The sequence below is a fragment of the Phragmites australis genome, chromosome 17 (genome assembly GCF_958298935.1).
Source record: "Phragmites australis chromosome 17, lpPhrAust1.1, whole genome shotgun sequence".
NCBI classification, from domain to species: domain Eukaryota; kingdom Viridiplantae; phylum Streptophyta; class Magnoliopsida; order Poales; family Poaceae; genus Phragmites; species Phragmites australis.
In genome coordinates, this window is record NC_084937.1 from 23,309,219 (window position 1) to 23,336,698 (window position 27,480).

General features: G+C 45.4%; 4 protein-coding genes, 1 long non-coding RNA gene and 1 pseudogene across 5 annotated transcripts; 3 read left to right on the forward strand and 3 right to left on the reverse strand.

Moving 5' to 3' along the window:
• The first annotated feature begins 1,238 nt into the window (after positions 1–1,238).
• LOC133897971 (F-box protein At5g07610-like) lies at positions 1,239–2,820 on the forward strand. The gene has a single exon (XM_062338811.1). The coding sequence runs from the start codon at positions 1,340–1,342 to the stop codon at positions 2,483–2,485; it is 1,146 nt and encodes a 381-aa protein (XP_062194795.1). The 5' UTR covers positions 1,239–1,339; the 3' UTR covers positions 2,486–2,820.
• A 3,330-nt stretch (positions 2,821–6,150) lies between these two features.
• LOC133897890 (beta-1,3-galactosyltransferase 7-like) lies at positions 6,151–9,918 on the reverse strand. Its single transcript, XM_062338715.1, has 11 exons — positions 9,561–9,918; positions 9,375–9,474; positions 8,879–8,937; positions 8,600–8,790; positions 8,386–8,449; positions 7,662–7,734; positions 7,399–7,519; positions 7,232–7,319; positions 7,011–7,136; positions 6,812–6,921; positions 6,151–6,718 (listed from the first exon to the last, which is right to left on the reverse strand). Exons 1-11 carry the CDS (start codon positions 9,665–9,667, stop codon positions 6,570–6,572), a joined length of 1,188 nt encoding a protein of 395 aa, XP_062194699.1. The 5' UTR covers positions 9,668–9,918; the 3' UTR covers positions 6,151–6,569.
• A 5,557-nt stretch (positions 9,919–15,475) lies between these two features.
• On the forward strand, positions 15,476–18,454 carry LOC133897308 (uncharacterized). Its single transcript, XR_009905893.1, has 3 exons — positions 15,476–17,509; positions 17,747–17,939; positions 18,027–18,454. It is a non-coding gene; the product is annotated as an uncharacterized LOC133897308 (long non-coding RNA).
• A 1,285-nt stretch (positions 18,455–19,739) lies between these two features.
• Positions 19,740–22,479, reverse strand: LOC133897307 (uncharacterized). Its single transcript, XM_062337985.1, has 4 exons — positions 22,341–22,479; positions 22,132–22,231; positions 20,010–20,162; positions 19,740–19,921 (listed from the first exon to the last, which is right to left on the reverse strand). Exons 1-4 carry the CDS (start codon positions 22,474–22,476, stop codon positions 19,885–19,887), a joined length of 426 nt encoding a protein of 141 aa, XP_062193969.1. The 5' UTR covers positions 22,477–22,479; the 3' UTR covers positions 19,740–19,884.
• A 47-nt stretch (positions 22,480–22,526) lies between these two features.
• Positions 22,527–24,861, forward strand: LOC133897305 (transmembrane emp24 domain-containing protein p24delta4-like). The gene is made up of 4 exons (XM_062337984.1): positions 22,527–22,962; positions 24,107–24,316; positions 24,403–24,479; positions 24,584–24,861. Exons 1-4 carry the CDS (start codon positions 22,651–22,653, stop codon positions 24,726–24,728), a joined length of 744 nt encoding a protein of 247 aa, XP_062193968.1. The 5' UTR covers positions 22,527–22,650; the 3' UTR covers positions 24,729–24,861.
• A 414-nt stretch (positions 24,862–25,275) lies between these two features.
• Positions 25,276–26,374, reverse strand: LOC133897306 (annexin Gh1-like; annotated as a pseudogene).
• Positions 26,375–27,480: the final 1,106 nt, after the last annotated feature.

The window sequence follows — 27,480 nt, forward strand, 5'->3', positions numbered from 1 at the left end:
ACGTGGCGCGGTAGGTGGGGGTGGCCGACGGGGAGTTGGTGTGCACGGGGTTGAGGAGTGGATGGAGGAAGTAGGCGATGTCAAGGAGGTGGCGCCCTAGCTCGGAGAGGTCGCTGCGCAGTCCGCGTGCTATCCGCTCGTCACTACTCGCTCACTTTCGCGATTGCTTGCGGGGTTTCTTGCCTGCTTGCTTTTCGCTAGGATGGGTTGGTGGGGGAGGCGATGATTGGGAATTGCATAAGGGCTCAAGAGAGGCTTCCGACTCGTGGTCTTGGGTTGTTGTGAGACTCCGCTCGCTTGGTGTGCGGCACACGTGTTCAGGTTCCAGTCGCGCCCGCCCACCCTGTTGGGTGAGGCCGCTCGGTGAGGGCAGCGCCACGTGCCCTCGTGTTTTGTTTCGATTTGGGGGGGGGGGGGGGGGCGCAAAGGTGGAAGAAATCTCATGCAAAACGGCATTTATTATTGAACTTCTCTAAAAGAAAAAGGCTCCAACGTCATGTAAACATGACTGGAAGGAGTATTTAATAATAGCAAATTCTTGCTTATTTTATTACTCTAAATGAGAAACGTGCCATGCATGTTTAAAAAAAACACTCTCCCCTTCTTTTGGTCCACCGATCCAAAGCTTTCTACTCCCAGCACCAAAACTTTCTATTCACATATCAAAAGCTTTCTACTAATAGATCAAAAGCTTTGTACTCACAATCCAAAAACTTGCTCCAAATTCTAAAACTCTCTACTCGTAGATCCGGCGCGGGGCGGCGGCCTTCTCCTCCGGCGATGGCGTGGCAGCCTCTGGTGACGACGCTGCTCCCATCCACACACACAGAGAGAATAGTACAGCATGTTCGGTCACGAGGACTGCGAGGGAGACGACAAAAGATGAAACGCATCGGTTTTGGCCGATAGAGCATGTTTGGAGCGTAGCAATTTCGCCTAAATGCTGGAAGAACGTTACAGGCAACAGAAGGACTCCGAGCCAAACCCAACAACCTTGCATCAGCAGACAAGGGGGGAGATATAAAGGCTTGGGCTTTTTATTTTATATTTTTTTAATTCCGAAATTTTATAAATATATGCATCGGTCTTGAAATTTTGTAACTCTATATTTTCATCGAGATTTCAAAACAGACGTATGTATTTATAATTTTTTATTTCAAAATTTAGAAATAAAAAAATTATAAAGGCTTGGCAGTTTGGGCCTGTGAGTGGGCGCCAGCCTGGTGGGTTGCTTCCGCGTCAGCCGCCCGCGTTCACATTTCCGGCACCGCGCCAGCTCAGTGCCGCCGCCTATATCATCCCGTTCCCCGTGCCCCCTTCGTGACACTCACGGATCGGGATGGACGGCGAGCCGAGCGGCGCGGCCAGCTTCACCGAGGACCTCGTCCTGGAGATCCTGTCGCGGCTGCCCGCCAAGTCGCTCCACCGCTTCAAGTGCGTCTCCCGGCACTGGCTCGGCCTCATCTCCAACCCCGACCACCGCACGAAGCTGGCACAGACCCTCGCGGGTTTCCTCTACATCGGCTACACCTGCGGCGGCCCCAAAGAGATCACGGTAAACTCCCTCCGTTTCACCAGCGCGCGCGCGGGCCCGAGCGGCCCGCCGCCGCTGATCGACCCCTCCGCCCTCTCGATCCCTCCAGCGTACGTGCACGTCCACCGCGTCGACTGCTGCAACGGCCTCCTCCTCCTCCGCTGCTGGAAGCCCTCGGCGCGGGACGGATTCTGCTACGCCGTGTGCAACCCCGCCACCGACGAGTGGGCCGCCCTGCCCGACTCCCCAACCCGCGGCGCGGTGTGCACCACCGTCCGCCTCGCGTTCGACCCCGCCGCCGCCTCCCCGCACTTCCGCGTCTTCGAGTTCGCAGGCGGCGGCGCGAGGGGGCGCACCACCGCGGTGGAGATCTACTCGTCCAAGTCGGGAGCCTGGACCCACAGGGAGTGCGGGTGGGGTGACGGCGCCGGGGTCACCCTGCGGGACGAGTCGAGCGGCGTCTTCTTCGACGGCATGCTTCACCTGGCCCCCATCGAGCCCGTGATCGTGTCGGTGGACGGCGAAGGGAAGACATGGAGGGGCGCCCCCAAGCCGACTGACCCAGACGACGACGGCTTCCTCGGCGGCGCGCCGCCCGGGTTCATTGCCCAGTCCCAGGGCCGCCTCCATTTCCTCAACACACTGGAGTACGACCACATGAAACTGTGCGTCTGGGAGCTCGACGACGGTGGCGTCTGGGCCATGAAGCACAGCATCGACCTCCGGAAGCTGTTTGATGGCAGGTGGGACTACAGGGTTGGGCTCAAGTACAGCGTCATCGGGATCCATCCACACTGCAACATCGTCTACTTCCTCCAGGGGAAGGACCATACACTGGTGTCCTACGCCATGAATCGCGGCGAAAGCTGCATAATTCGTGATCTTGGGCGTGCCAACTACATGCCGTATTTCGCGTATGTCCCCTTGTTCTCGGTCTCGTTATCTGTCTAGCGTATGAGAGTGTTACTTGCAGTCTGCTTAATCAGTAGTGGTGATCTTGGAATAAGCGGGTATTCGACCGGTATGATCTGGATTGTCTGTTTATCTGTTCTAGCCATGGAGCAACGACTTGGGTATCAATGTATCATTCTGAATTTGTTGTTACTTTGGGTTGCACTCAGATGCGTAGCTGCTTGTATTTCTGATTAATGTGGTATGTTCTAGTAAAAATAAAATCATGTAAGCTTATTTCACAGTGGCAAATAATTCAGTGAACTTTGTTACTCCAATTGTTTCATTTATAGATGTCTGTAGATGTTTGTTAAGTTCATATTTATGATTTTTTTTACATATTTCTTGGTCTCTTGCCAGTCCTGTTTAACACCTCCTTTTTGAAGTATTGAAAGTTCTTTTTTTAAACGAAACAGAGAGCTGTCTATTTATATTAATAAAGCCCAGACAGGCAAAATACAAGGGGCAACGAAACCGTAAGAAAAAAATAGAAAAAGACACTCAATCTCCTGGTATGAGGTGAACCAATTGTCTTAGCCCCTGCGAAGGTTCTCATTCTGGTCTCCTCTTGGCCCTTGACAGTTCCGTGGACTGCTTGTTATGTTGACATTAACCTCGCATTGCACTCCATCCATATTCCACTTCTAGCAAGAATCTAAACGCTTAGAGCGCCTTGGGTCAATTGCACCACCTATGGAACAGCCCCTAGGGCAGCCACATCATGCAAGTTGGTGACACCTTCTCCGACTAGCTCAATAAGAGCATTGTCCATATGGATGACATCGTCGTTATTAAGGTTGAAGAGTGTCATCAGTGCTGAAATCACCTCTGGTGGCAACAAACCGTCAAGCATAGCCATGTACTCCTGTAGAACAACTTCAAAGGGCTCAAGTTCATCCTGGAGTAGGCCGAGTTTGCGCCATAAATTGTGTTGGGTATGTTGAATGGTTGTCATCGGCTACCATGAGGCAAGGCATGCACTACGGCGGACCATGGACATGTCAAAGGTCTGATGTTGGTGTCTCACTTGTGCCACCATCATTGGTGGAGGCGGCAGGGGATTCTGCAAGAGAGGCCCCATTGAAGTGCAGAAGAGTTCCTCAACCCTCGTGATGGTTACTCTTTGGGGAGTCATCGCCTGCAAGGGTTCCATGGCTGTTGTGCTTGAGACTCGACCCGGTATATCCCTAAAGAACGTCGTGGAACCTCATCGGGACTGGTATGGGAGCAGGAGAGGTGCAACAGAAGTCCAGAGCCTGCAGCTCTAGTGTATGGATGGATGGCGCTGGCATGTCGAGGGGTCATGGGTATGTATGGTGTGATCAGGTGAGTTTCAACCTTAGCAACATCAGCCTACACATCGTGGTCGATGTAGATTGCCAGTGGGGTATCCCTGCTAGGCCTAAACAAGTTGACAACTAGAGCACGAAGGGTCATCGGGCTAGAGGGCTACGGCACATCCTGTAGGCCCGTCGGTCCACGGGAGTGCCCCATCGCCTCAATATTTGTTGTGGCAGCATCGTGGGTAGTTGGCACCCCACATGACGTAGCTTTTATTGGTGATATTTCTAATGCCGGTACAATTGTCGTAGTTGTTGCTGTGCCTAAGTTGTGAAGGAATGAAGAATGGGCGACAGGCAAGGGAGGCATGTCAGCGATGCAAAGCTTGTCTACCAAAAAGGCAACCTTCTAAATGTACTCCTCTACGCCATGAAGCCATTGGTGGTGGGAATCCTGCATAACCTTGAACTACTCACTTAGGTGGTTGCATAGATCAACGCACATAGATGAGGCATAGGAGCCAAAGAGCTCTTGAAGCAACATGGCATCCCTTGCCCTGAGGTCTTCTTGTGTCGGCAATATAGCTGCAAAGAACAACAAATAGACGTGGTCAATAACTGGTGGGAGCGAAGCCAACCCCTAGGTGATGCATTGGCGACCCCCTCCCCAGTCTCGACATCGTGGAGAGAACCCATGCTCTCATCGGACATCCTCGTGGCTTTAAATCCAAGCATGGGCAACTTGGCACTGTCCGTGAGAGCTAGCTCTTCTCTGCTGACCATAAGGCCCGTCGTTCTCAGGGTCATGGCCCGAGTGATCATCACAGTAGGAGTGAGGGTCATTGCGATTGCACCCACCTCTGTCATTCACCGTTGATGGTGGCACGTGTGTTTGGGATTTTGGGTCATAGCCGAGCCCTCGGCCTAGACGTTAGATGAGCCCATGTGGTCAGGGTTAGGGCCAGAGAGGGTACGTGGTGCAGAGGTGGAGCGGGCCGTACGCGTATGCATGCACGGTAGTCCTTCTCACGATGGCCTGAGCAACAACATCGGAAGCAGGTGATAGGGCCACAGCAGGATGAGGCTCGATGGTCGTGAGCCAAGCAAATGAAGTAGTGCCCATTAGTGAGCTTGCGGAAGTGTTATAGTGTGATACCTCTGGCTCAAGAGGGGTTTTGAAGTCTTGAGGGAGAGCCACATGAAAGCTCCTCATGTTAGAACACGGAGCAGCTCTTCTCGCCTTTTGAATGTCAATCTTTCCTCCACCATAACCTATCTCGCACCGGAGACCATCCCAAGTCATCGGAGTGTGGTTCGGAGATGGCACACAGTTGCGCCCAAGCCAAGGAAGCACCAGAGGTCTCTAGCATGTCGCGATCGAGGCAAGTGGATGGTCCGCCATGGCCTGTGTACAATGGGCTAGGGGGAGGATGGAAGATGCTCTTGCCCTTAGCGTCCGACACAACAATGATGGATCTAAGACGCTGGATAGAAGCAGCGTAGCTACAAGGCTTCATGGGGAGTCATCAGGCATAACAGGCATGAACTCCACCTGGTCTAGATTTGGCTCCAGTGGGTGGGATCTCAGTGAAGAAGTCGTTTATAACAAGTAGTGTGGGTGGTGGCAATGGGATGGGCGACGATGGCAAGAAATGAGGCGGCAGGGCCGTGGGCGGTGGCATGGGTAGGGCGGTAGCGATGAAGGGAGTGGTGGCATCATGACTCCATCCATCTTGTCCAACCTCACCAGCACAAGGGAGGTGTACAACAATAGAGAGGATCAGTTAGAGGCATGATAGATGTGGCGGTGATGGGAAGGGTGTTGGACACCGATAAAGGAGTGGGTGTCCGATGACTCCGGCGGTGAGGTAGGCCCAAGGTCGCACCCTGTACCAAGGCCACAATTGGGACCCCGTTGTTCAACCCATTAGGCGCAGTGGCAGAGACCCTGGAGAGGAGATGGGGATCCGGCGCCACTCGAATTCCCGGAGGCATCAACGCGATCCGAGCGACACGGATCTGGTAAGCGGCGCAGAACAGGCAGACGACGACAGGCTCCAAGTCGGCACCGATTTGGCCGGCTTCTTGCAACTCTGGGCCACGGTGTGGGTAAATCTGAATAATGGATGGTTCACAAGAAAAAAAAAATCTATGCGTCGATGATGTAGATACCTCCTCCTACATCACCGTGTGGATGATCATCACCTGTCCCTACCGTGGATCTCAAAGCACCCAAATAGAAAATTATCATGCATGTTCTACATATATGATTAGCGTTGAGTAGATCTCATCCACCGCTCTGAGATCCACGTTGGGGATATGTGGAGGGTATCCAAACAGTGCTACAGGAGGGGACGTCTTTAGCACCATTGCATATAATTTTTTTTTTCTCTGCAATGAGGATATAACACCACTGATTTTCAAACGATACAAATGAAGTAATCGAATTAGAATGTTATCGTGTTTTTGCACTGACTGAAAAACAACATCTATACCCACACGAGCTTGGGCCCTGGCTGTATGGCTGTATCACCTATATCTCAAGAGAGAAAAATAGGAGAAAAAAACATGTTTATCCCTGTAGTTATATGATCTATCCTCCTGTTTCTTCCAATCTCCCTTTATAAGACATGTCTGTTTTCCTGGTTTTCTTCTCTTCTTAGTTTTCCTTTGTGACCTCATGCAAGATGAGTCTTCCGGGGAACACAGGAGGCAGCTATGATCTGCACAGCGAATGTATATACCTGAATGGAGCCTCACAATCACACTATCTCATCAGCCTGGGAACCCTTATCAGTATCTTGTCAGAATGAGGCGCTCCAAATTGCATCATCTCCTTCACTGCATCTCGAATGTACGTATTTTAGCCTCTCAACTGGATTGCAGACCCCACTGCACTTCCAGTCGAACGACGCGACACAAACGTTGCCTGATTGCGCCTTCCACTCGCAGTCTGAGAGCCCATTTCAGATAGCATTTTATTGGTAAGCAGTGCCACGGTGATCTTCAGGAAGGCATGGTGTACAAAACAACCAAAGAAACTGACCTGGTGGTGTGCCACAGCACATGTCCCTGTCGTCGATGTGCTCCACATCTAGCCCGATGAACCATGCGCCGAGTGATACATCTTCGTTCGCGTATTTGTGCAATATAGGCCTGGGTGATATGATGAACATAGGTGCATCAGTAGCTACTCAAGAATTGAAAACTTTATCTGAATGAGCACAGTCGTTCTCTGGTCTTACTGGTTGATTGAGATGTAGGTGGCAAGATCCTTGGAGATGGCATATATCTGCCCGGTGGCATGGCGGAAGTACTTGTTCCCGTCTTCTCCAAACTTCCAGAACTCAGGCTCGTGGTATTTAGCACTTCTGATGAAATTGTCAGTCAAATGAAATTTTGTTATTTTTTTTTTTAGAATTTGATGTTGGAACTCCAATAAGTATGCTATTTTCAGAAGAATTACTTGTCCGAAAGAACCGGTCCCGACTTCATACAACCAATATAGACCCGGGGTTTCAATTTGTGCCGACCAAGGGTTGCGATGAGCATGCCTGCACAATTAAAATTAGTTAATTACTAAACAACAAGTGTCTCCAAAGATGATTGAAAATTTCAGAAGACTAGGAATACCTATGTTGACATGAACATCATCATCCACCTTGACATAGAAGTCTGCATCCCACAAGGCTACAGCAGTGGAGAAGAATATCTTGGTCTTTGCAGATAGCTTGAGATACCCCTCAACATGGTCCTACATGAGTATATGGTTGCATCATAATGCTTTATATGGATGACACCCCCCAATCAGGGGTGGCAAATAGATTTGGATGGCTTTGGTTTAACAGACAGGAGAAAATAATGGTGCAATTTAATATTGGAGAAAATAATCATACCAGCCTAAGAAAGTCGTGATGAATTTCATCCTCTGCGTCTATAGCCTTATCAAGGACATTGTTTGATGCAGCACTGTAACGCATAAAAACCAGTTATTACTTCAGCCCGTGCATGTACTTAAATTCATGACACTGAGAAATACTCCATCTAGTCCAAAATAAGTGTCGTTTTAGGTTACGTATAGTTAATTGTTTCAAACTTTACCTATAAATAACTTTTTATATATTGAGTTTGTATACTTGAAAATAACACGGGTAAATTTGTCTTGAAAAATGTTTTCATAATAATATATTTGTGCTATGTTTCATCAATATATTAAGATCAAAAATAGTAGTCAAAGTTGTATTTTAGGGACCGTGTCGATATCCAAAACGACACTTAATTCAGACTGGAGGGAGTAATTAAGTGGTACATTTCAGGAAATATACGTGCACTGGCCAGGGATGTTTGAAAATGGAAGAGGAACTATTGCTGACTAGGCTTTTGTATGCCTCTTATAATATTTTATGTATCAATCATATTAACGCCATTATAATAAATTATTTTTGTAGTTTTACTTTCAATGTAGTAGTGAGCGTGCTGCTTCCTTGTCAAAGTTACTCCTGGAACTAGATATTGAGGTTTTCTGGACTTCTTTTTTCTTAATATGTACATCTTCCTACAGAGGTGTTCAGAGAATATTTGCATAAATGTAAAACTGAAAGACAATGCAATTAACCATACCTATGTCCTATCGTAAATCGAATGACGATTCCCTTTTCCTCTTCCAGCTTCTTGAGTTTCTCACCTAATAAATATGTAGCAAGAGTTAGTTTGCAAGAGACAGCAAGCGCACTAAAATCGAAATAACAGTCAGCCTTAATGGAGATTCCTGCAGCATTTCTTCTGGCTAGGAGCCTAGGAATAAGAAAATCAATTTGCGTTGCATAGTGCGAACCTTGAGGCATCCAGGTCTCCCTCACAGAATCGCGACGCTTCCTGCTGCTGAAGGCGGTGTTGATCCCAATCACTACAAAAGCCTTTTTCCTTTGCCTACTTGTGCCAGCTGCACTTGCCCCAAGCAGCTCATTGTTACTGCGCTTAGCTGCCAGCTCCATCTGTAGTGTGGCAATTGACTTCTCTAAATATCTGAACACAAAATGATACCCAAATTAGTCCCAATTGACAATCAGAGAGGCACTAGTAGATACAGTTTTCAGGGTTCATGCCGACGTACTGTATGGCCTCATGAGTCTTTGTTACCTCCCCCATTATGTCCATATCTTCAGCTGGTTTCTGAAATCAAGAAAGGGAGCTCAGGAGTTACATCTCAAAAGGAAAACTGGAGAATTTAAGGACACGGATTTAGAATTCCCTGTAAAAGAATCTATTTTATCTTATCTTTGGAAGAAGCTGGCTTCATGTTTTGTTAGTAGAAACCATGGTATTTTATCGAAAAAGCGTGTTCAAATTCAGGATACTTTTTCAAAAACAGGTGGTATGGAAACTACATGGGAGTTGTATTTTATTGATGCTTAGATGGTGTACGATCGTTTCTGCTGGTTCCCTAAAATGCTGTGGTATATAATCTACGTTTTACTGCCAGATAAATCTGTTATAGTTCCTGTCTTTTTTAGGAAACTCCGTAGTTCATATCTGAAAAACGCTCATGAGCATATTATGAATAAAAAGGGTAAGGAAAAAAACTAAGTTCATGGATTAGGCAGCCCTACCGGCTTGGCAACAAAATCTTCAGAAAAGCTCTGCAGCTCCCTGTCCTGCCGCCGGCGCTGCACCACGACCGGGCTTTGCCAGTCCGGCACCGATCCTAACCTGATACAAAACCATCGCCAACCCAGCACCCATAAGCACAGCGCCGCTCCAAGAGAGCAAAAAACCGAAACCAATCTAGGACTTACCGGTCGGTGAACAGCATGCCGAGGCAGAAGCTGAAAGCGCAGAGGAGCAGCATCCGCCGCGGCATCAGCCTCCTCTCCGAGGCGGCGGCGCCGTTCTTGGGCTTCATCGATCTCCCGTTCGATCGCGCGCCCCTGTCTCTCGCTCGACTGCCTTTGTAGCTATGTATCGTTGGGCCGGCGGGGGCTCGTCCTATGCGCCTTGTGATCACAGCAGAGGCGAGAAGCGGAGGGCCGGCTTTATGGAGGTTCGACGTAACCGAAGCTGAGGAGGGAAACAACAAAAGGGAGAAGACGTCTTGCTTGATTGACTCGGTGCAAATGCTACGCTCACGGCGCAAGGGTGTGAACAGAGAGGATGGCGGCTGTTTTCCTAGAGAGAGAGAGGGAACAGGGGATAGCTGTGTTTTGGAGGGAGAGAGAATGGAGGATGACTGTTAGGCCACGTACAACGCTCATACGTGGCATGGCGCTTGCGGCAAGTTGTTAATTTTCCATGCTACTGTGCAGCTTCGTGCAAGCGCTTGTGTCGCGTCGCCGCTCGCGGAGACCCTCTACGCTTAGAGCGAGACTCACGTGGGAACGAACTTTTCTGGAAATGCTGACGACCAAGTCCAACAAAAATAACTGTTTCTGCATAGATATTAACGGTTTGAATAGGGAGATTAGCATGCTAATTAGCTGCTGCCATTGAGACTAAGGATCTATTTGTTTATTATTATTATTATTATTATATATTCTAATTTTTAAAATCAGAATCGAAAACAAACAGACCAATTTCTACCATCTAGAATTCACAATCTGGAACTAGATTATACCATAATCGATAATCCAAAAGAATACTGCCTCTATTAAATTATGACATATATTTGCCCACTATTATTATTACAAACATAATATTTCACTTCTTTCTCCTCTCGCTATCCTGAGCTTTTTTTCCTCTATCTCTCCCGAGATTCACTTGTTGTCAAACGACGACGGTACCCAGTCTCCCTCCCATACTCCCACCAGGCCACCACCATTATCGCCATTCATCTCTATCACTTCTTCTCTACTTCTTGAATCCTCTTCCCTCCCCCTCGAAGCCCCAAGAGGCTCAAATCGTGGGTGGGCATGCAGCGACACAACCAGGACCTCGCGGACCGCCTTGTGTAGGGCTTCTTAGGGTTCCTCCACACGCAGCTGCCTTCTTCCCTAAGTCTGACAGCTGCATAGTGCTCCATTGCACCCCCAAATTCATCGACGGTGAGCCATCCCTCGATTCATCATATCCACGAGTTCTTAGCTTGGTCACCCACCTCTTTGACCCCTCTCCCTTTCAAATGCGTCGTTGGATAGGGCCTCCTCGTCCATTTCCCTACTGTCAGTCTCCGCTAACCCACATGGCCGAGGAGGTCCAAGCCGCCAGCCCGCTCCAGAGCTTCACCGCCTCAACTTGCATCGTGTTCAAGTACTCTCACCTTTGTGCGAGCTTCCGCGTGTGGCAGCTTGGCTCAAGCTCAATGCCAGCCCAACCTTCGCCGTGCAGCTAAGCACTATCGAGCCACATCGCTATCGCTTGCCATGCTCCAATCGAGCCCATCGGGTGAGAGCCCCATGGGCGGGTTCTCCATAGCGCGGTGATGCTACGGCTGCCCTCCTTTGGCCAAACCACGGCTCAGCTCACCGCCGCGAGCACGGCCTAAGCCACCATGGCCACCGTGCTACTGATTTGTGTGGCTGACAAGCGGGCCCCACGACCTTGTTGACCCAATCGGTGTTGGGAGAGATACTCCGAGAGGGAGAGAATGAGTCTGTAGGGGAGGGGAGGGGAGGGGAGGGGAGGGGAGGGGAGAGATTATAATAATCTAGTGCTGTTTGTTTTAGATTGTATAATTAAAATTTTAACAATCCATATTCTAGATTGTGAGAATCAAAACCTGGATTGTTAGAATCACAATAAAAAACAAATATGCCCTAAGACTTTTATGCGGATGCTTTATCCATCTCTCTTATTAAACATCTATTTAAACGTCCTTGCATTGTACTTGCCCTGATATGCTCTTTTTTTCCTTTTGAAGTAAATTTTTATGTTAGTCATTTCAAAGAAAAATGGTTACCCTACTACAGAAAAACTGTTCCTTTTGAGGACTTCAAAGAAGTCCTTTTGAAAGAATCATCCGGAGAGTTCCCCTACTACAGAACCAGAGAGACGAAAAAGGCGACTGCAGAGGCGACACCGATTCCGGCGTCGATCTCACCGGCCACTCTACTCCGACTGCCTCTCTGGCACCGGAGGTTGAGGGGATAGGGTGGATCGATGCCGGAAGTAGCTTGGAGTAGCTTATAGCTTAGTTAATATGTGTTGTGAGGTAGTTAGGTTTCCGGTGGTGTCTTCGGCGAAGGTGCCATGCTGGCTTTTGGTCCTCCCTACTGTCTCCGGTGAGGTCGTTGTTCTCTGTGGCGTCTTGGGTCATGCCATGGTCAAGTATGTAGATGTTTTGTTGTTACGATTGGGTGGGTGCTTTTTGCCCCCTTTGTCGCAGGTTTGTTGTGTGAGCTCGACAGATTTGCATCCGATGTGGGCAAATCGGTTTGCTAGGCCTCCATTTTTGGTACGACCAAAGGTGGTGGCGTTAGCCGTGGGTTCCCTCTGCCTAGCTCGCCATGGAAGCTGCAGATGCTCTCCAGTGGGGATAGATGCACTCTGGTCTCGGCACCGAGGCGCTGGCTCATGCGGCTTTATAAGGTGTGGGCTTCCCTAGTGATCTTGGTAGGAGGGCTTGTTTCAGATGCCGAGGTTCTTCGTGGTTCTGCTTCCGCTTGACTTCCTGATGACCGGTGGTGGATGCTTTAGATGAAGAAGAAAGGGAATAGGATCCCATTGTTTCTCTGTGTAATTTTCTTGTTTCTTGGGGTCCGGTCTGCAAAAGGATGTACTGATATCGAATTAATACAATCTCCACTCTTTTCGCAAAAAAAAAAAAAAACTGTTATATTAGTCAACACGAACATCTGGACCATCTGCAGCGTAGTTTGTTGATTTACAGATCACGTATTGACATGAAGAATCAGAAATTATTACTAGAAAATATGGGATTCAAGTGCTTGCTCCGTTGGTAGGGTTCCGTTAAGCATCACGTCTGCAAGGGCTCGAAACCGGGTGCCCATCTTTTTCTTAAGTGAGCGTCAGATCTTCTGATATAATTTAGAAAAACTCTCGTAATTTTTCCCTTTTAAAACAAAATTTCCAGCCAAGATATTAGAAGCCTCCTTGCTTGAAAAGTATTTCTGTGAGACAACTTTCTTAAACACTAGAAAAGAATGTTCTTTAAGAGTTCTTTTTTGCTTTTAGCACATTGAATCGACTAGTTTATGTAAAAGAATTGGCAGGAGGTGTGTGTGTGTGTGAGCATATACAGCCCGTGCCTAGGGGTTCGGATTTAGATGACTTCCTCTTTTAATATGGATACTGATTACTCCTATCTATTATACCCATGTTGTAAATACTTTATATATTTTTTGGCATTAAAAGGAGTTTCGTATTAAGCCGGCCGTGTTGGTACCGAAAGACCAAAGTAGTTCCGTATCACTATTTATATCTATATGATACACATCTTGTATCCAGCACATAACACTAATTAATTTTTTAGTTTTTAGTAGTTTATGTGATATCTTCTTACCCTAGCCTGCCACTGCGTATCACAAACCGAGTTTCGCGGGGAACCGCAGCAAGGGGACACGTGACATGGGGGGGGGGGGGGATGCGGCGCCCGTGCGCGTCTCGCCTGGCCTGTCCCTCTCGGCCGGACGCGCTCGCGCTCGCGCCCGCAGCCGCCGGCGACGGCAAGGTGTTCTGCCTGCGTTCGTGGTCCGTTCTCATAGATTCACACGCACGGGAGAATTCGCCGAGGCAAAGCAGGTAGTTTCACCGGAGAATCCACGTATGAGTACGACCCACACCACCGTGTCATTCGGTGATCCTTGAACCGCTAGACTATCTTAGATCTTAGGCCATGACTGGAAATTTCCACATGTTCCAGCCGGATCCTTGGGCTCTGTTTAGAACTCAGAGATTCTCTTGATTTTTACAGGAATTGAGCTGTTTTGTTGAAACTTTCGTGTTGTGAAAAGGGTTTTTAATACCCTAGTGATATTGAAAATTTCATATGGGATAGAGAAAAGGAGAAGGTGACTACCCATTAATTTTTCTCGTATTTTCTTTATTTATATTTATCAGTATAATGAGTTTTATATCTATAGTCGATAATAAGATGAGAATGTGAGGTAATGGCAAATGTGAATAAATTATTTAATTTTTTTAAAAAAATTATTAAATGAGAGAAAAGAAAAAAATAAACACATGTTTAGATTTAATACCCTAATGATACTGAAACCTTTCCAGATGGTTGAGTTTCCAACGTACGATTGTCATTACCAAAACATGTGTTGCCCGGTCTAAACTTACGTTTCAGGGAAAGCGACGAAGCTGAATCCGGATTGCGAACAGGCGCCACACGCAACGGAATGTTGGTCCTTCTAACGTAACGGAATCGGCTGCTGTAGATTAACTATTTTTTTCTGCCACGTCCCTATCGAGGGCATAGAGGATCAAGATGCTCTCGATGGTGACAGCCTATGACGCGCTAGATCTTGTGGTGCTATCCAGCCGGCAGGTGGGTCCCACGCCGTCTACAAGGCGCCAGGCCCACTTGCTGCTAGGAAATTTCAACTCGCATGCTTTGAGCAAATCGTAAAGCATATACAAGAAGGCAGAAGCCCTGGTTTCAGCAGGCTGGAAATCTTTCAACTATTCTAAAGCCCGTAGGGCTCCCAGCCTCTGATTGGCTGATTCAATGGAGCGTCTAGGAACGTACGATTTTGATTCAAGGGTCAGATGATGAGCTGGTGAATATATAAAAGCCCTCTGGTAGATATAGATGAAAGTCTCGACGCTGTAGAGGTATAAAAACCTTTCAGCAGACAGTAGACGAAAGTCCTAATATCTAAGGAAAAAATATAAAACCCCCAAAAGTTACTTGATTTTTACTTTCCTCCACAAATTGTTTTGTTGCAAAAAAAAAACCCCAAAAAATTTGATTTTGTTGCAAAAACTCCCCAAAAATTCAAAAAAATAAAAAATCACAATGTTTTTTTTAAAAAAAAAACTAGAGACAATTCTAAGACCTTTTGTGATTTTTTTTTCAAAAATAATATCCTTTGCATCATATTTCATGGAGAGGAAGTTTGAAAAAAAAGAAAAATATGCAACTCATGTTATTTTAACTTTTTCATGTCTACCATTATTTTTCCTACACAAATAATTGTTTAAGTAAACTAATAAAAGTGGTTTCACTAATTTTGGGGTGTTATGGATTAGTTATGAATTAATCTATCTGCAACACATTTACTCAATCTTGCACGTTACAATAACTATTTCAAAATTTTATGTATTTTTAGAAAATAGAGGATCATGTAAGAAGACTAAAAAAATTAGTTTCATAATTTTTGGATTAGTAAATAATTAACTATACATTTAACTCAAATTAATAAATGAGCTGCACGTTTTTATTTTTTTTTCAAACTTCCTCTCCATGAAATAAGATACAAAGGATATTATTTTTAAAAAAAATCACAAAAGGTTTTAAAATTATCTCTAGCTTTTTTAGAATTTTTTGTGATTTTTTTTTTAATTTGTAGGGTGTTTTTTTAATAAAACCAAACATTTGAGTTTTTTTTCAACAAAACAATTTTTAGAGAAAAATCAAAATCCAAGTGATTTTTAGGGGTTTTATATTTTTTCCTAATATCTAGGTTGAATGAGTATCAAGAGCACTCGAAACCCTATTGTCAGAGCACTGCTCCTCTTCGCCACGTTCAATCCTACCAATATCAAACCTGACGGGAGAGGCACGTCGGGGGCCTAACCGCTCCGGAGGCTCAGGCATAGCGGGCAGAGAAATGTCCTTCGAGAAATGTCGAGTCCTTCACCTCTTCCTCTCCCTCAATCGATCTGTTCTCCATCCGTCCTCCCCGGGGTCACCCTCCGTCTCTCACGTGCTGCTCCCCAACCGTGGCTTGCCCACGCGGGACGCCCACGCAGCTCCAGCACCGAGGTGCCGCACAGGTCGCGCGGCGATGGCCAGCGATGGATAGAACATATGCCAGGGCTTCAAGTCCTCCCGATTTCGCGGTGGTGCCAATGGCATAGCAGTAGGGTCGGCCGCAGTGACAGTCGGTGGCCGACGACTGGACCAAAGCCACCCGCTTCGTGCATTCACGTTTGTCTGGTGGATGTGACCGCCTGTGCTGCGCAAACCAGAGCGCCACCAAGCCGTTCTTGAGCTGCCACCCGCTGGAGCCCGATACCGCGTGCATCTGCCAGGAGAAGGCCGGATCCAAACTAGCGATGGTCATGACGACGGCGTGGTGGGGAGTGACGAAGGGAAGCTGCATCGCTCAAGCAAGTTCAGTCATGGGACTGCGTCAAGGTGAGCACGCTGCTGGCACCTTGAGCCTCTCCGGCACACCACAATCACCGGCATGAACACAACCTGTTCGACTGAATGCTTCAGAGGCTTATTTATTTCCCCTTGTGCATGAAAGAAATCCATGCGAAATAGAACATCTTGAGTAGGAACACGCACGACAGAAAATTATCCCTCAATTACATAGAACGGACCTGCAGTTCCATTTATGCTATGCCAATGAGTTATTCTTCTCTGCTCTACTTTAACATTATTTTATACATGTACATAATGTGATGATTGAATTGGATAGGTCGAGTTGCCTTCTCTTGTGTGAGATATATTTGTGTTTGGTTATATACTGCTTTGGAAATAGTATATGCACAGGATTTCGTATGATCTTGCCATGTCACTGGAGGTGTTCTAGGGGATGGTACAACACAGAGCCCAACGAGGAGAAAGTCGAGGTGTGTTCACCCTGGCGCGTGAAACATCCTTGCTAGCGAGCAGCAGTAAAGCTACGGAGGACTTGTGTTTCACAATAGCTAAGAGCATGAAAGAGCCTAGGGAACCGATACGGATAACAAAAAGGAGGCAGCGGCCATTAGAAACCTGAGAATGATAGTTACATTGCTGCTCAATCCCCATGCTACTTCGCCCAATTTCAGTTCTTTCAATTAAATAATCAGCCTTGACATGGCAAATAAATAACCAAAAATCTATGTACCTTATTGCTATCATCCTTGAACTGCTATGCTGATTAATTTTATTATCAATACGAATGCCCTTCTCTTAAATTTAGCTCTTTCCATATTTAGTCTCCAGACTGTTATTTTTACAGAAACTGTTACATCTTTGTAAACGATGAGATGTTCTTTTTATAATTACTGTTACCAAGTCCTTAGCATGTGACGCTAGCACAAGGGCACTGAGTATTATTGCATTTTCTTTTCTTTTTTGCATGTCCCACTGAATTTGATTTAAGTTAAACAATTCTATAAATTGTTCATGCATTGGTACAGCAACATTTTCTCAGGCGCTAAGAACATTATGCCAGTGTCAATATGTTTAGAGCAGCATGTTGGGGCAGCACTTTGTAAGAACGGAGATTGTTAGCTATTATCATAATACGGTCCTATATGAATAAGAAAAATGCACATAGAGGAATTGGGTCCTTTATTTTTTGAACTTTGTAGATTAATTTTATATTTGGGTTTGATTCTGATTATTATTTGGCCAATTAGACACATGATAATCATGTAGAAAGTACCCAATTTATATCTCCTCCCGAGCGTTTTCCTTTATTTTCCGGTCGCTGAGAAATCCCCGTGTCCCCCACATGGGTGCTAGCCAAGTGCGGGGGCTAGCAGCATCATCCTTCTCAGTGCGCGGTGAGTCTTCTTCTCTTCTTCGATGTTACTGCCTTTCCATTGATTGCAAAGATACTACTGCCTCATCCCGCCCCAACAGGCAGCAAAGGAGACCTCTGAAGCAGCGTATATAAAGGTAACAAACAAACCCATCTCTGAAGCAGTATGTTTTCAACACCTCCCTTTTCAAGTTGGGTTTTGCTTCATGGTTTAATATAGAAGAGTCAAAGGCATGTTTGTACAATCTGAAGGCACAAATACTAATATTTAGTAACCTGCAAAATTGAAATGGCTATTTGAAGTTGAAATGCTAATATTTAGTAACCTGCAAATTGAAATGGGTATAAATGACTAATACGCTCTTACTGCACAGGTTTATATTACTAATGATATAATAGAGATATGATAGCAGCAGTGCCTACAATGGAAGTGATTATCTAGCTTTGGAAGTACGGGATTTTCCAAGGGTGAAAATCAAACGATAGAGACTAAGCATCAAAATAGCCTTTTGAATACAATTGATCGTCGTGTACTCTGTCGCCATCAAAATAGCCTTTTGCATCAAGGTTAGTTTATGAAACATGTTTTCATGTTATTCTTATAGCTGTCCACGTAAGCATATAACTAACTAAACCACTGCACTTACTTTGCAGAATTATACAGTCAAAGATACGAGGGATGGGGCATCCATATAATGAAAGTGATCAGTCAATAAATACTGCTTAATACCCAAGTTTTTTTTTATTTACTAGCATGGCATCTTCCTATTTCACAGTTAAAATCTACGAAAGGAAAATTCAGGAGAGAAGTCTCGGTTGATATGTAATAAAAAAAGGAGAAATAACTAACATAATATTTTTGTCTACATATAAATCATACATTTGATAAATTTGCAGTCTTATCTAATCAAAGTGGTGGCTACTGCAGCTAATACGATAATGTACAAAGGCCTCTGTTATGTTTCACATACCTGTTACATTGTCCTCCTGTTGCCAGTGACTGCTAATTTAGCTTTTTTTTAACCATGTTGGCCCTTGGCTCCTTTAAACATGATGGAATGATAGTCCTTGGCTCCTTTAAACATGTCCTAACAGTTTATTATATCACTATATTTCGATTTTGTAACCTCATTGTATCTTTCATATAAGTATTGGAAACTAATCTACTGACATGTTAATGCTGTAATCTCCTACAATCCTGCTGCATTGGAAGCTTTGCTTTTTTCCAACTGTTGCATAATTAACTTTCCATTACAAAATTGTCTTCATTTAGTGCTTGCTCTTAAGCATAATAATGTCGCAACCATCTTCAGGTCTCCAATGCATAAAAGTTGGTGTTTCCTAGACTGGGAGGTTCTCAATTTACCATCAATGAGAGCACTTGGCATTCATCTCCATCCCATTTCTAACTTCCTTAGATTGTACAATCTGAAAAAAAAATGATTGTCTTCTAACAAATGTGACATGTTATCTCCATTAGACCATTACATGCAGTATATTGTAATTTGTGAGCTGCATATCCTTGTAGGATGATATTCTTTTATCTGATCTGTTCAATCTATTATCCCATCATTTTAGTCCCTAAAGTTTGTCATGTATCTTACACTGTGATATATTTCTCAACTTAAATCATAGTATTATCTTATAATTATGTTATTATAGCTGTTACAAATTTAATTATGGCAACACGGGTCAGCGGGCGTGGCAAAGCCGTGCTGCCTTTCTAGTGGTATCTATTATTCGAACAAGCCAAGGCTGTACTGCGTGCAGATGAAAAGAAATAAATGAATTTTGTTTCAAGCCCGTCGGGCAACTTCTTCTAATTAATACAACAAGCAGTTAATGAATTTTGTTTGAAGCCTTCTAATTAATATAAATGGCAGTTAATGAATTTTGTTTGAAGCCGACCAACTTCTTTTAATTAATACAACGGCCGGTTCACTCAAAAAAAAGAAAGAAATAAATGGGCAGTTGGACACTGACTTAGATATCTCCCAGGCGGCAATACGGTAATAGTAGCATCATTTGATGCACTCCCGGGAACGAACAGACCGGTAAATTATCTTCGGGTGATGTAATACAAGCACTGTTACTGTCTTTCCACGTCGACGATGCTGAGCAGTTAGCAACAGCAACAAAGAAACAGGGCGCAACAGCATCTCCATTTAATGAAGTTAACAGGAACTAACTAGGTGGCCTGGTGTTAATAACTTACTGCAGAAGACTGTCAATTGCGATGCAATAGCAATTTTTGAGCTCGTAATTGTTTCAGTTTCAGTTGTAACCTCAAGATAAGCATGACGCATCACGAGAAGTTCGGACAAACGTGCACCGGTGTTAAGCATCATTCCAGAAAGCAGCCAGATATGCACAGACGAAAAATTTACTCTTTCCACACTAACGGACATGATTTTCCTCAAACAAAATCATACACTGGTAGATATATTTTTTTCTTTCACAAGATTAAGACCAACCTTGCACGTCTGCCCAGAACATTACGAGTTTTTGACTCTTAATCCTCAGAGTGGCACGTCCAATATATCAACCCACTGCAAGAATGATGAGACGTCAGATCCATACTGGACAAAGTGAATGATGGAATGAGTGAGAGAAAGTTGATGAAAAATGCAGTTATACCTTATCAACACAAGAACACATTGCAGAACGCCAGCAACACCGGTCCAGACAGATGGACCCTTGTCAGTCAGCGCATCTTGAACCAACAAACCCACAGACCCAGCTAGGCAGACAAACGAAACGACATATGCCACGAAAAGCCAGAGCTTCACTCTGCAAATGGAGAAACCAATGTTCGAATAATTCTATGCACTATCAGAAGAAAATCACTCTTGCTTCCTAATTCCATTAGGGTACACTCTAGAACCCCCTATATCAGTTGTCCATTAGACTCTTATGATCAGTGTTACCTGGACATGGACACGGGTGTCGAAATCCGACTCGGATTCGGACGTCTGATTCAGTAAAGAAAATTTAGACACGCGAAATACAACTTAGAATCTGAGACAGGTGTCGGAATCTGACTCGGATTCGGGGTGTCCGATTCAGCAAAAAAAATTGGACACAGATGTCCAGATAACACTGCTTGTGATAGAAACAAAGAGGGGTGTGCAGAAAATATGTGCTTTTAATTTGGAGACAGTAACAAGGATTGTGTGATGACTCACTGAGTCTGGCAAAAAGCGAAAGCTTTGCACAGCACAGCACAGTGCTAGATACTTGGCTCTTTTGGTAGAAAGTACATAGTTTGATATTTCTACTACATAAATGATCTAAAATCTGAAACCCTCACGACCCTATAGAGACAAATATTCAGCTAGGGGAGGTGTACACCCACACCACCCAGGTTCGAGTCTCTCCAACTCGAATTTGGGTGCCTATTTCTTCTTAATATAATGCTACCTAGTTCCTCTAGGTAGGTCGACTTTTTTTTAGACTACTCGAAAATTCAATCAAGTTCCAATGATCAGGTTTTGTGAGTTCTTGTATTGACCATCTGAGGCATGGGTGTATGAGACTCTGTATCCAAACTAAATGCTCCTTTGTCTGACAATGTTTGATTTTCTACCAACAGCTCTGCCTTATTTTGGCATTTCTTCTACATCACCGAACATATTGTATAAGTTCAAGGGAATTTGATTTTACAAGCTCTATGTTATTGCAGATATCTTTAAAATCTACAAGTGAACAGAGCAATACGTGAAGTCTTGGTTCTACCAGAATACAAAAGTATAGTTGACAGACAGATATATTACACATAATCCTTGTTCATGAGTCACTCATAGATACAGAGTGACCCACAAAACAAGGATTATTTGTAACACTGGAGGTCTGGAACCTATACTACCCTCAAAGATATATAAACTGATTTAGTTGGTAAAACAAGAGAAGTCCACTAGTTGACTTAGTAGTCTAAGAAGTATGTAGTTACTTAGTAACGTAGAAAACATTATTAGGACTTTTCTAATCCATTTAACTTGTAATCAGATTAACCAACCCTTCAAAATATGATCAATTCTAAGGATGATAAGAAATCTGACTAGATTCAACATACAACAGTTTTTTTCCCCACCACTTCTCGATAAATGAACAACTGAGTTACTTAAATGGGAAGTTAGTTGCTTAAAACACATTATTGGAGTTAATATTTATTCACTCTACCGAAAGTTGGAAGCCTCCCTGCAACTTTACATAATATTTTCAGTTTATAACCACACCACTGTCCTAGTTCACACTTCTAAGTTCAGTGCCAACTTAGGAAGATGAAGCTTGATCCACGATATTCATTACTTTTGATAAATTCGTAGCAAGGGTCTCTACGCTGATATTGTCCCGCCATCAATCGGATGAATGTGACAGTAATATGGTTCATATTCCCAGTGAACAAAATTTAGGATAACACAAAAAAGGTAGGGTGGTTGGGAACTTGGGATCATCATATCAGACTATCCTGAGAGAGCCTAGCATGGCATGATAAAATGAAATAGTTCACTGCATATTTCTGTTCAGCAGGGAGCCAATGACATTGTCGATTGAACACTTTACGCACACGTTGTCGACAATAAGAGCTTTTGAAATCACATAGATAACTAATTACATCTTCTTTTTGAAACTATGCCTGCTTTCAATTGCACGGATAATATAATCATATAGTCGGGGTTCAATTCAATCATCTGGGTTTCAATAGCCTCAATTCATTACCAATTCTATCATATCATGCCAAATCGAGCGATGACTTCACCTCCACTCGGAATCGTCCCCGTAGGGCGAGTAATAGTCGTATCCGATCTCATCCTTGTTGACGCAGTTGAACATGAGCGCCGCCAGCGACGCGAAGATCCCTGCAAAATCCCACACCCAACGAATCACACCCATCAACTCCGAACCAAAGCTCGCATAAAGCAAAAGGGCAACTTCACCAAGTCCGGGGCTTAGGGATCTCGCTCTCACCAGGAAGGTAGTGGAGGAAGGAGATCTGGACGGCGCTGCAGACGACGGCGTCCACCCAGAACCACCAGCCCGCGCCGAAGACGGCGCCGGCCACGCCCGGCCCGATGATCCCCCACAGCAGCGCTAGGTTCTCCATGGCCGCGACCTCTCCTCACCAAATCCTCCCACCAAAGCCACCTCCGCGCTTGCTCCCGTCTCCCTTTTTTTTTCTGAATTCCTTTTCTCGGGCTGCGGAGAGTGGGTGGAGCCTTCGCGATTTGGGCCGACATGAAATCGGGCTCAAATTTTGTCGGCCCAATTAAAGCCCATAATGGTTAAGATTGGGCCTCGCATGTTCATGGGCCTGCCGAATCGTGTTAGAGATGGACGCGGTGGTGCCTTGACATCTTCGATTGGACAGTTGGAGCAGCCGGAAGAGGCGATGGCGCGAGGTGGCGCGTGGGTCGCGGCGGCGTCGGCGATGCTGTGGTGGATGGCGGCGGGGGCCGGCGCGGTGTGGCTGGAGATTCACCCGTCGGCGACCAAGTGCCTGTCGGAGGAGATCCAGTCCAACGTCGTCGTCATCGGCGACTACTCCATCCTGTACGAGCACCACCACCCGCACCCCACCGTCTCCGTCAAGGTAATCATTTTGGGCCGGATCGCGATTGATCGGGGTGTTACAATGTGGGAGACGACATAGGAAATTAGTGTTCTACACCATGTAAATTGCGAGGGTTAGTCGGAGAAGAATGATTCCGCGCTTTGGAGCCGGATTAGGGTCAATCTTTTGAGTGGCAAATCATCAATTTATTCCCAGATTAGGTGGGGTTTATATGTTTGTGTGTGTACATTGGAAATGAAGGGGAAATGCATTATGCATTAGTGTTGCTCTTGCTCGTGCACTTGATTGATTTCAATATGGATTCTTTGGTGTTATGGAAGATATTAGTTATGCAATAGTGGTAACCAATTGACGACAATCTGAGCACATTTTGCATGTCACGAGCCATTGGCATTTGGAAGGGCTTCGGGACGTATCTTCATTCATGCGTTGTACGATGGTCAGTCTGTGGTTGTGCACATAAAAAACAACCATTTAAAAATCATTCTGCTAGCTGAAATGTACGACAACATTCATAAACAATCGATGTGATCAAATTGTAACTGTAAGAAGAGTGATTTACTTTCTTTTGGGGCTTTTAATCATCATTCTTCGTGATACTTCAAATATGATGCGTTGGTGATTCTTTTTGTCCTTATGCCTTCTCCATTTTTCTGTTTCCTAGAGCATTTACAGATCACACCTTGTTTGATATGTGCTAAATCGAACGGATCATCATTTCATTGTTAGTTCTAATCATCACACATGAAGATTGGTAGATGCTGTTCCAAAACCAAAATTATCTTGCATGGGCATAAACTTGCCCTTCAATCTTATGGTATCGATGCTTGGCTTAAGAACATTGAGACCTGCAAATAGATAGAATCTACAAATAGGCAACATTTTGTTGGATCCCTTCTATTGTTATCTTATCTACAAATTAGTTTGCCATCTGAGTTTTTCAGTAACATATTTGTTCGCTTGTGAACGGGGAGTATGGGTTCCAGCAATTTATATCTTCAAGTTCCGCCTAATTTGCACATGGTAGCAGTAGGGCATAATGTTTTTTTCCTTTTCATTTGATTGACAGTATAGGCTCTTTGTATTTTTACTCTTTGTTTCATTTTCGATTCTTCCTGTTCTGCTAACGTGTTTATATTTCTGGTGGGAATCATTCATACAGGTTACATCCCCGTTTGGAGACATTGTGCATAAAAGAGAAAAAGTTTCAATGGACCAGTTTGCATTCACCACAGCAGAAGCAGGAAACTACCTGGCCTGCTTCTCGATTGATGGAGAGGACAAGGGGTTAGCGGTGAAACTAAAGCTTGAGTGGAAAGTTGGGATTGCTGCTAAAGATTGGGATTCTATTGCTAAAAAGGAAAAGATCGAGGTGAAGTACATCGAAATGTGGTGTTATACCATTATGTGTTGTTTTGTTTTATCCCCCTTTCGGATAACATCAACTTTCATAACCAGGGAGTTGAGCTAGAGTTGGTCAAGCTTGAAACATCTGTCCAAGCAATCCATGAAAACCTGCTTCTGCTCAAATCCAAGTTTGTGCACACACTTCTTTTTCTAGCTCAATGTTGTCATTCATGTACCTAACTGGTATCCCAGTGCATAACTAATATATTTAACAAAATTGTTCTTGATGCAGAGAAGCTAACATGAGCAATGTCAGTGAGGAGACAAATGCTAGGATCACGTGGTTTAGCATGATGTCGCTTAGTGTTTGCATTATAGTCTCTGTTTTGCAGTTGTATCATCTACAGCAATACTTCCGAAAGAAAAAGCTAGTATAAATGGCATCTCTAATATAGTCCGCTGCAATAATCGTACTTTATGTTATATTTATTGTATGAGATCTGATAATTTGGCCATTATGAGGATCAAAAACATTTTTTAATAAAACTAGTAACATTTTATAACCTAAAATCCCAAGTTCAGGTGACATGAGACTCTTGTTTTTCATTCAACTTACTCTTGCAGCATGTGAAGCAGCATTTTTTTCTTTCCTGGACAATTCAAGGACATCTTGTCATGAGGCCACTGAACATCTTGTCACAGCCACAGGAAGATCTCTGTAATCACTCTCAGGTAAGATTTCATGGATGAAGTCTGCAAGGTTTCTTCCATAGCTACTCTTGAACACGGATTTGATCTCGTCTATGCCGACATCGTCGCTGCCCAAGATAGCCCTTGTAACCAACATTTTATCGGTCGATGCGCATTGCATCCTCCTCTGCAGTAACTGGAAAGATCAAGAACAGAAGAATGAGTCAGATCAGAGATGTGTTATGTATGAGGTACTATAAACAGTCTGCTTTGATACTGAACCAAGGTTCTGTATCACCTTGGAGTAGTACTTGGAAGGACTGTAGATGCACTTGACAACAACTCTCAGAGATTCTTCAAACTCACCAGACCCATTCATCTTCAGCGCCTGCATACACATTGCTGCAAGATAGCGTCAGAAGAGGGTCATTGAGTAGGATAGTAAGAAATGGAGGCCATCAGGTAGTTGAGTGTGCTTGCCTTGGTGTAGTCATGCCCATATATGTGCTTGTAGCTGCAGAATGCCAGCCTGAGCTGTGGGGGTGCTCCTCATGCTGAACATCTCAAGGATCGCAGCCTCGTCGACGACCGATCCTGCGCCGCCGCTCTTCGCGTTGTACAGCCTCCTCGCGTCGCATTTCGCAATGTGCTGGCTGAGCTCATCGTGGTGCGACTTGCGGGAGGCCGCAAGAGCTACCAACAGCTGCTCAGATCATCGACAGAACAACAATGTCAGAAGTGAGTGCAGAGTAGAGAACTGGAAGACAATGAGACGCAGGGGTACGTGCCCTCTGGTAAGGATGAGACGGCTCGGTGACCATGTCCTGCTCCAGGTTCCTCCTGAGCCTGGCCAGGTACGCCTGCTTGGTGAAGAAGAGCTGGTCCTGCTTCCACCGCGTGAAGACCTCGACCAGGGCGCGGTAGCCGGGCATTGTCATCCCGCCCTCGACCGCCTCCCGCGTCTCGCTCCGCCGGCTCCAGCGTCCACAGGTAGAGCAGCTTGCAGAGCTGGAAGAAAGAAATACTCATCGTGACGACTCGCCATGAAGGCTGAAGCGAAGCTGAGACGATCACTATGTGCTTTACCACGTTTTCCTGGTTGGCCATGAGGGTCTCGTGCAACCGTTCGGCGAGATCCTCGCCGAACGTTGCACGGTAAGCCACCTTGATCTGCTGCCTCTCCGACGGGCTCCGGGGAGCCAGGAGGAGGCCCAGGCGCCGTGGATCTCTCTGCACTCCTCTTCGAAGCCCGTTGTGACAGGAGGCTGAGAGGCCATGGTCGCCGTGCACTGAAGTGTTGGATGCAGAGAACTCGGTTAGCTTGGCCGGTTAATACACGGCTATATAAATATCAGGCATTGTTCATGGTTTCCTTTCTCCTGAAGGAGGGAGAAAGTTATCTCGAATGGCAACAGAGGAAGGAAGGAAAAGGAAATGGGAGAAAGCAAATCCGGCTCATGCCCAGTGTGTGCACTGAGGGCAAGGAGCAGGATTTCAGATGATGCAGATCTTGGAGTTAGGCTTTCTAGCTCCGTCTTATCTTCTGCAAATGTAAATGAATCGCCTCGATCCCAGGGGCGAAGCTAGGGTTTGGTACTTGGTGCCAGTGCACCAGGGTAAATCAGGATTTTAGTAGTAATTGTTTTATTTTGATCATATATGTACTATGATAAATTAAGTTCTAGGATTAATATTTATTTTGAATTGTGTATTTGGCATCACCATCAATTACATTCTAGCTTCGCCCGTGCTCGATCCTACAATGTTTAACACTATCCTTATCGTATGATTTCAGATAAACATTGCGTAACTCTTTAGGCGGCGATGAAAAAGTGAGTGGGGTCTTTGGAGAATGCACAGATTGATCAGTGGTTGCCAGGAGAAAAGATCCTACTCCTGTGTGCCAAACAAGAAAATATCCCTTTGAAGTCCATAGTGGTGGGCACCGTTTCACCTAGGGGCTCTCGCTCTGATGACTGGCAGTCGCTTCGGCTCTTGCCTAAGAAGGTATGCACAGGATAGCGAGCCATCTCTGAAGCGACTGCCAAGGAGGACTTCCGCCATGTCGGTCGGATGGCCATCATTTTCCCAGAGGACTGTGGCCTCAGCGGGGACATTTGGTCCCGGCTCAGGGCATCGACAACACATCGACAGGTACTCGAGGATTCTGCCAGTGAGGTAGAGTGGTATGTGGTGAAGCGACCGCATTGGTGGCACAAGACTTGCCCCATGCCGCCTCGTCAGGCGCGGTAATTGAAGGAAAGGTGTGGTACTCCTGCTCTGTGCGACACCTATTTGAAGAAGCTACGAGGCCATTGCTTCAACTATCTGGCCCGCGACCACCGCTCTGCTCAATGCTAGGACCTGTCGAAGTGCTAGGAGTGTGGCAAGCAGGGCCACTGAGTGGCGAGGTTCCCGCAGCGGGCTCCAGTTAAGGTGCTCAAGCGCCAAGCAGCTCCTTCTTTCGGGTTGGCCGCTACGACTTCTGCTCTGATGGCC

Bases quoted from the DNA above. Each gene is read 5' to 3' on its own strand.
- LOC133897305 (XM_062337984.1), top strand. From the start codon at position 22,651: ATGGTTAAGATTGGGCCTCGCATGTTCATGGGCCTGCCGAATCGTGTT. The intron at 24,317-24,402 runs GTGAAGTACATC...TTTCATAACCAG, and splicing joins CTAAAAAGGAAAAGATCGAG to GGAGTTGAGCTAGAGTTGGT. The intron at 24,480-24,583 runs GTTTGTGCACAC...TTCTTGATGCAG, and splicing joins CTGCTTCTGCTCAAATCCAA to AGAAGCTAACATGAGCAATG.
- LOC133897307 (XM_062337985.1), bottom strand. From the start codon at position 22,476: ATGGAGAACCTAGCGCTGCTGTGGGGGATCATCGGGCCGGGCGTGGCC. The intron at 20,163-22,131 runs GTGAAGTCATCG...CTCCATTTGCAG, and splicing joins GGGGACGATTCCGAGTGGAG to AGTGAAGCTCTGGCTTTTCG. The intron at 19,922-20,009 runs GTATAACTGCAT...TCATTCTTGCAG, and splicing joins TGTGTTCTTGTGTTGATAAG to TGGGTTGATATATTGGACGT.
- LOC133897971 (XM_062338811.1), top strand. From the start codon at position 1,340: ATGGACGGCGAGCCGAGCGGCGCGGCCAGCTTCACCGAGGACCTCGTC.
- LOC133897890 (XM_062338715.1), bottom strand. From the start codon at position 9,667: ATGAAGCCCAAGAACGGCGCCGCCGCCTCGGAGAGGAGGCTGATGCCG. The intron at 8,450-8,599 runs GTTCGCACTATG...CATATTTATTAG, and splicing joins GGAGACCTGGATGCCTCAAG to GTGAGAAACTCAAGAAGCTG. The intron at 7,735-8,385 runs GTATGGTTAATT...TATGCGTTACAG, and splicing joins CGATTTACGATAGGACATAG to TGCTGCATCAAACAATGTCC.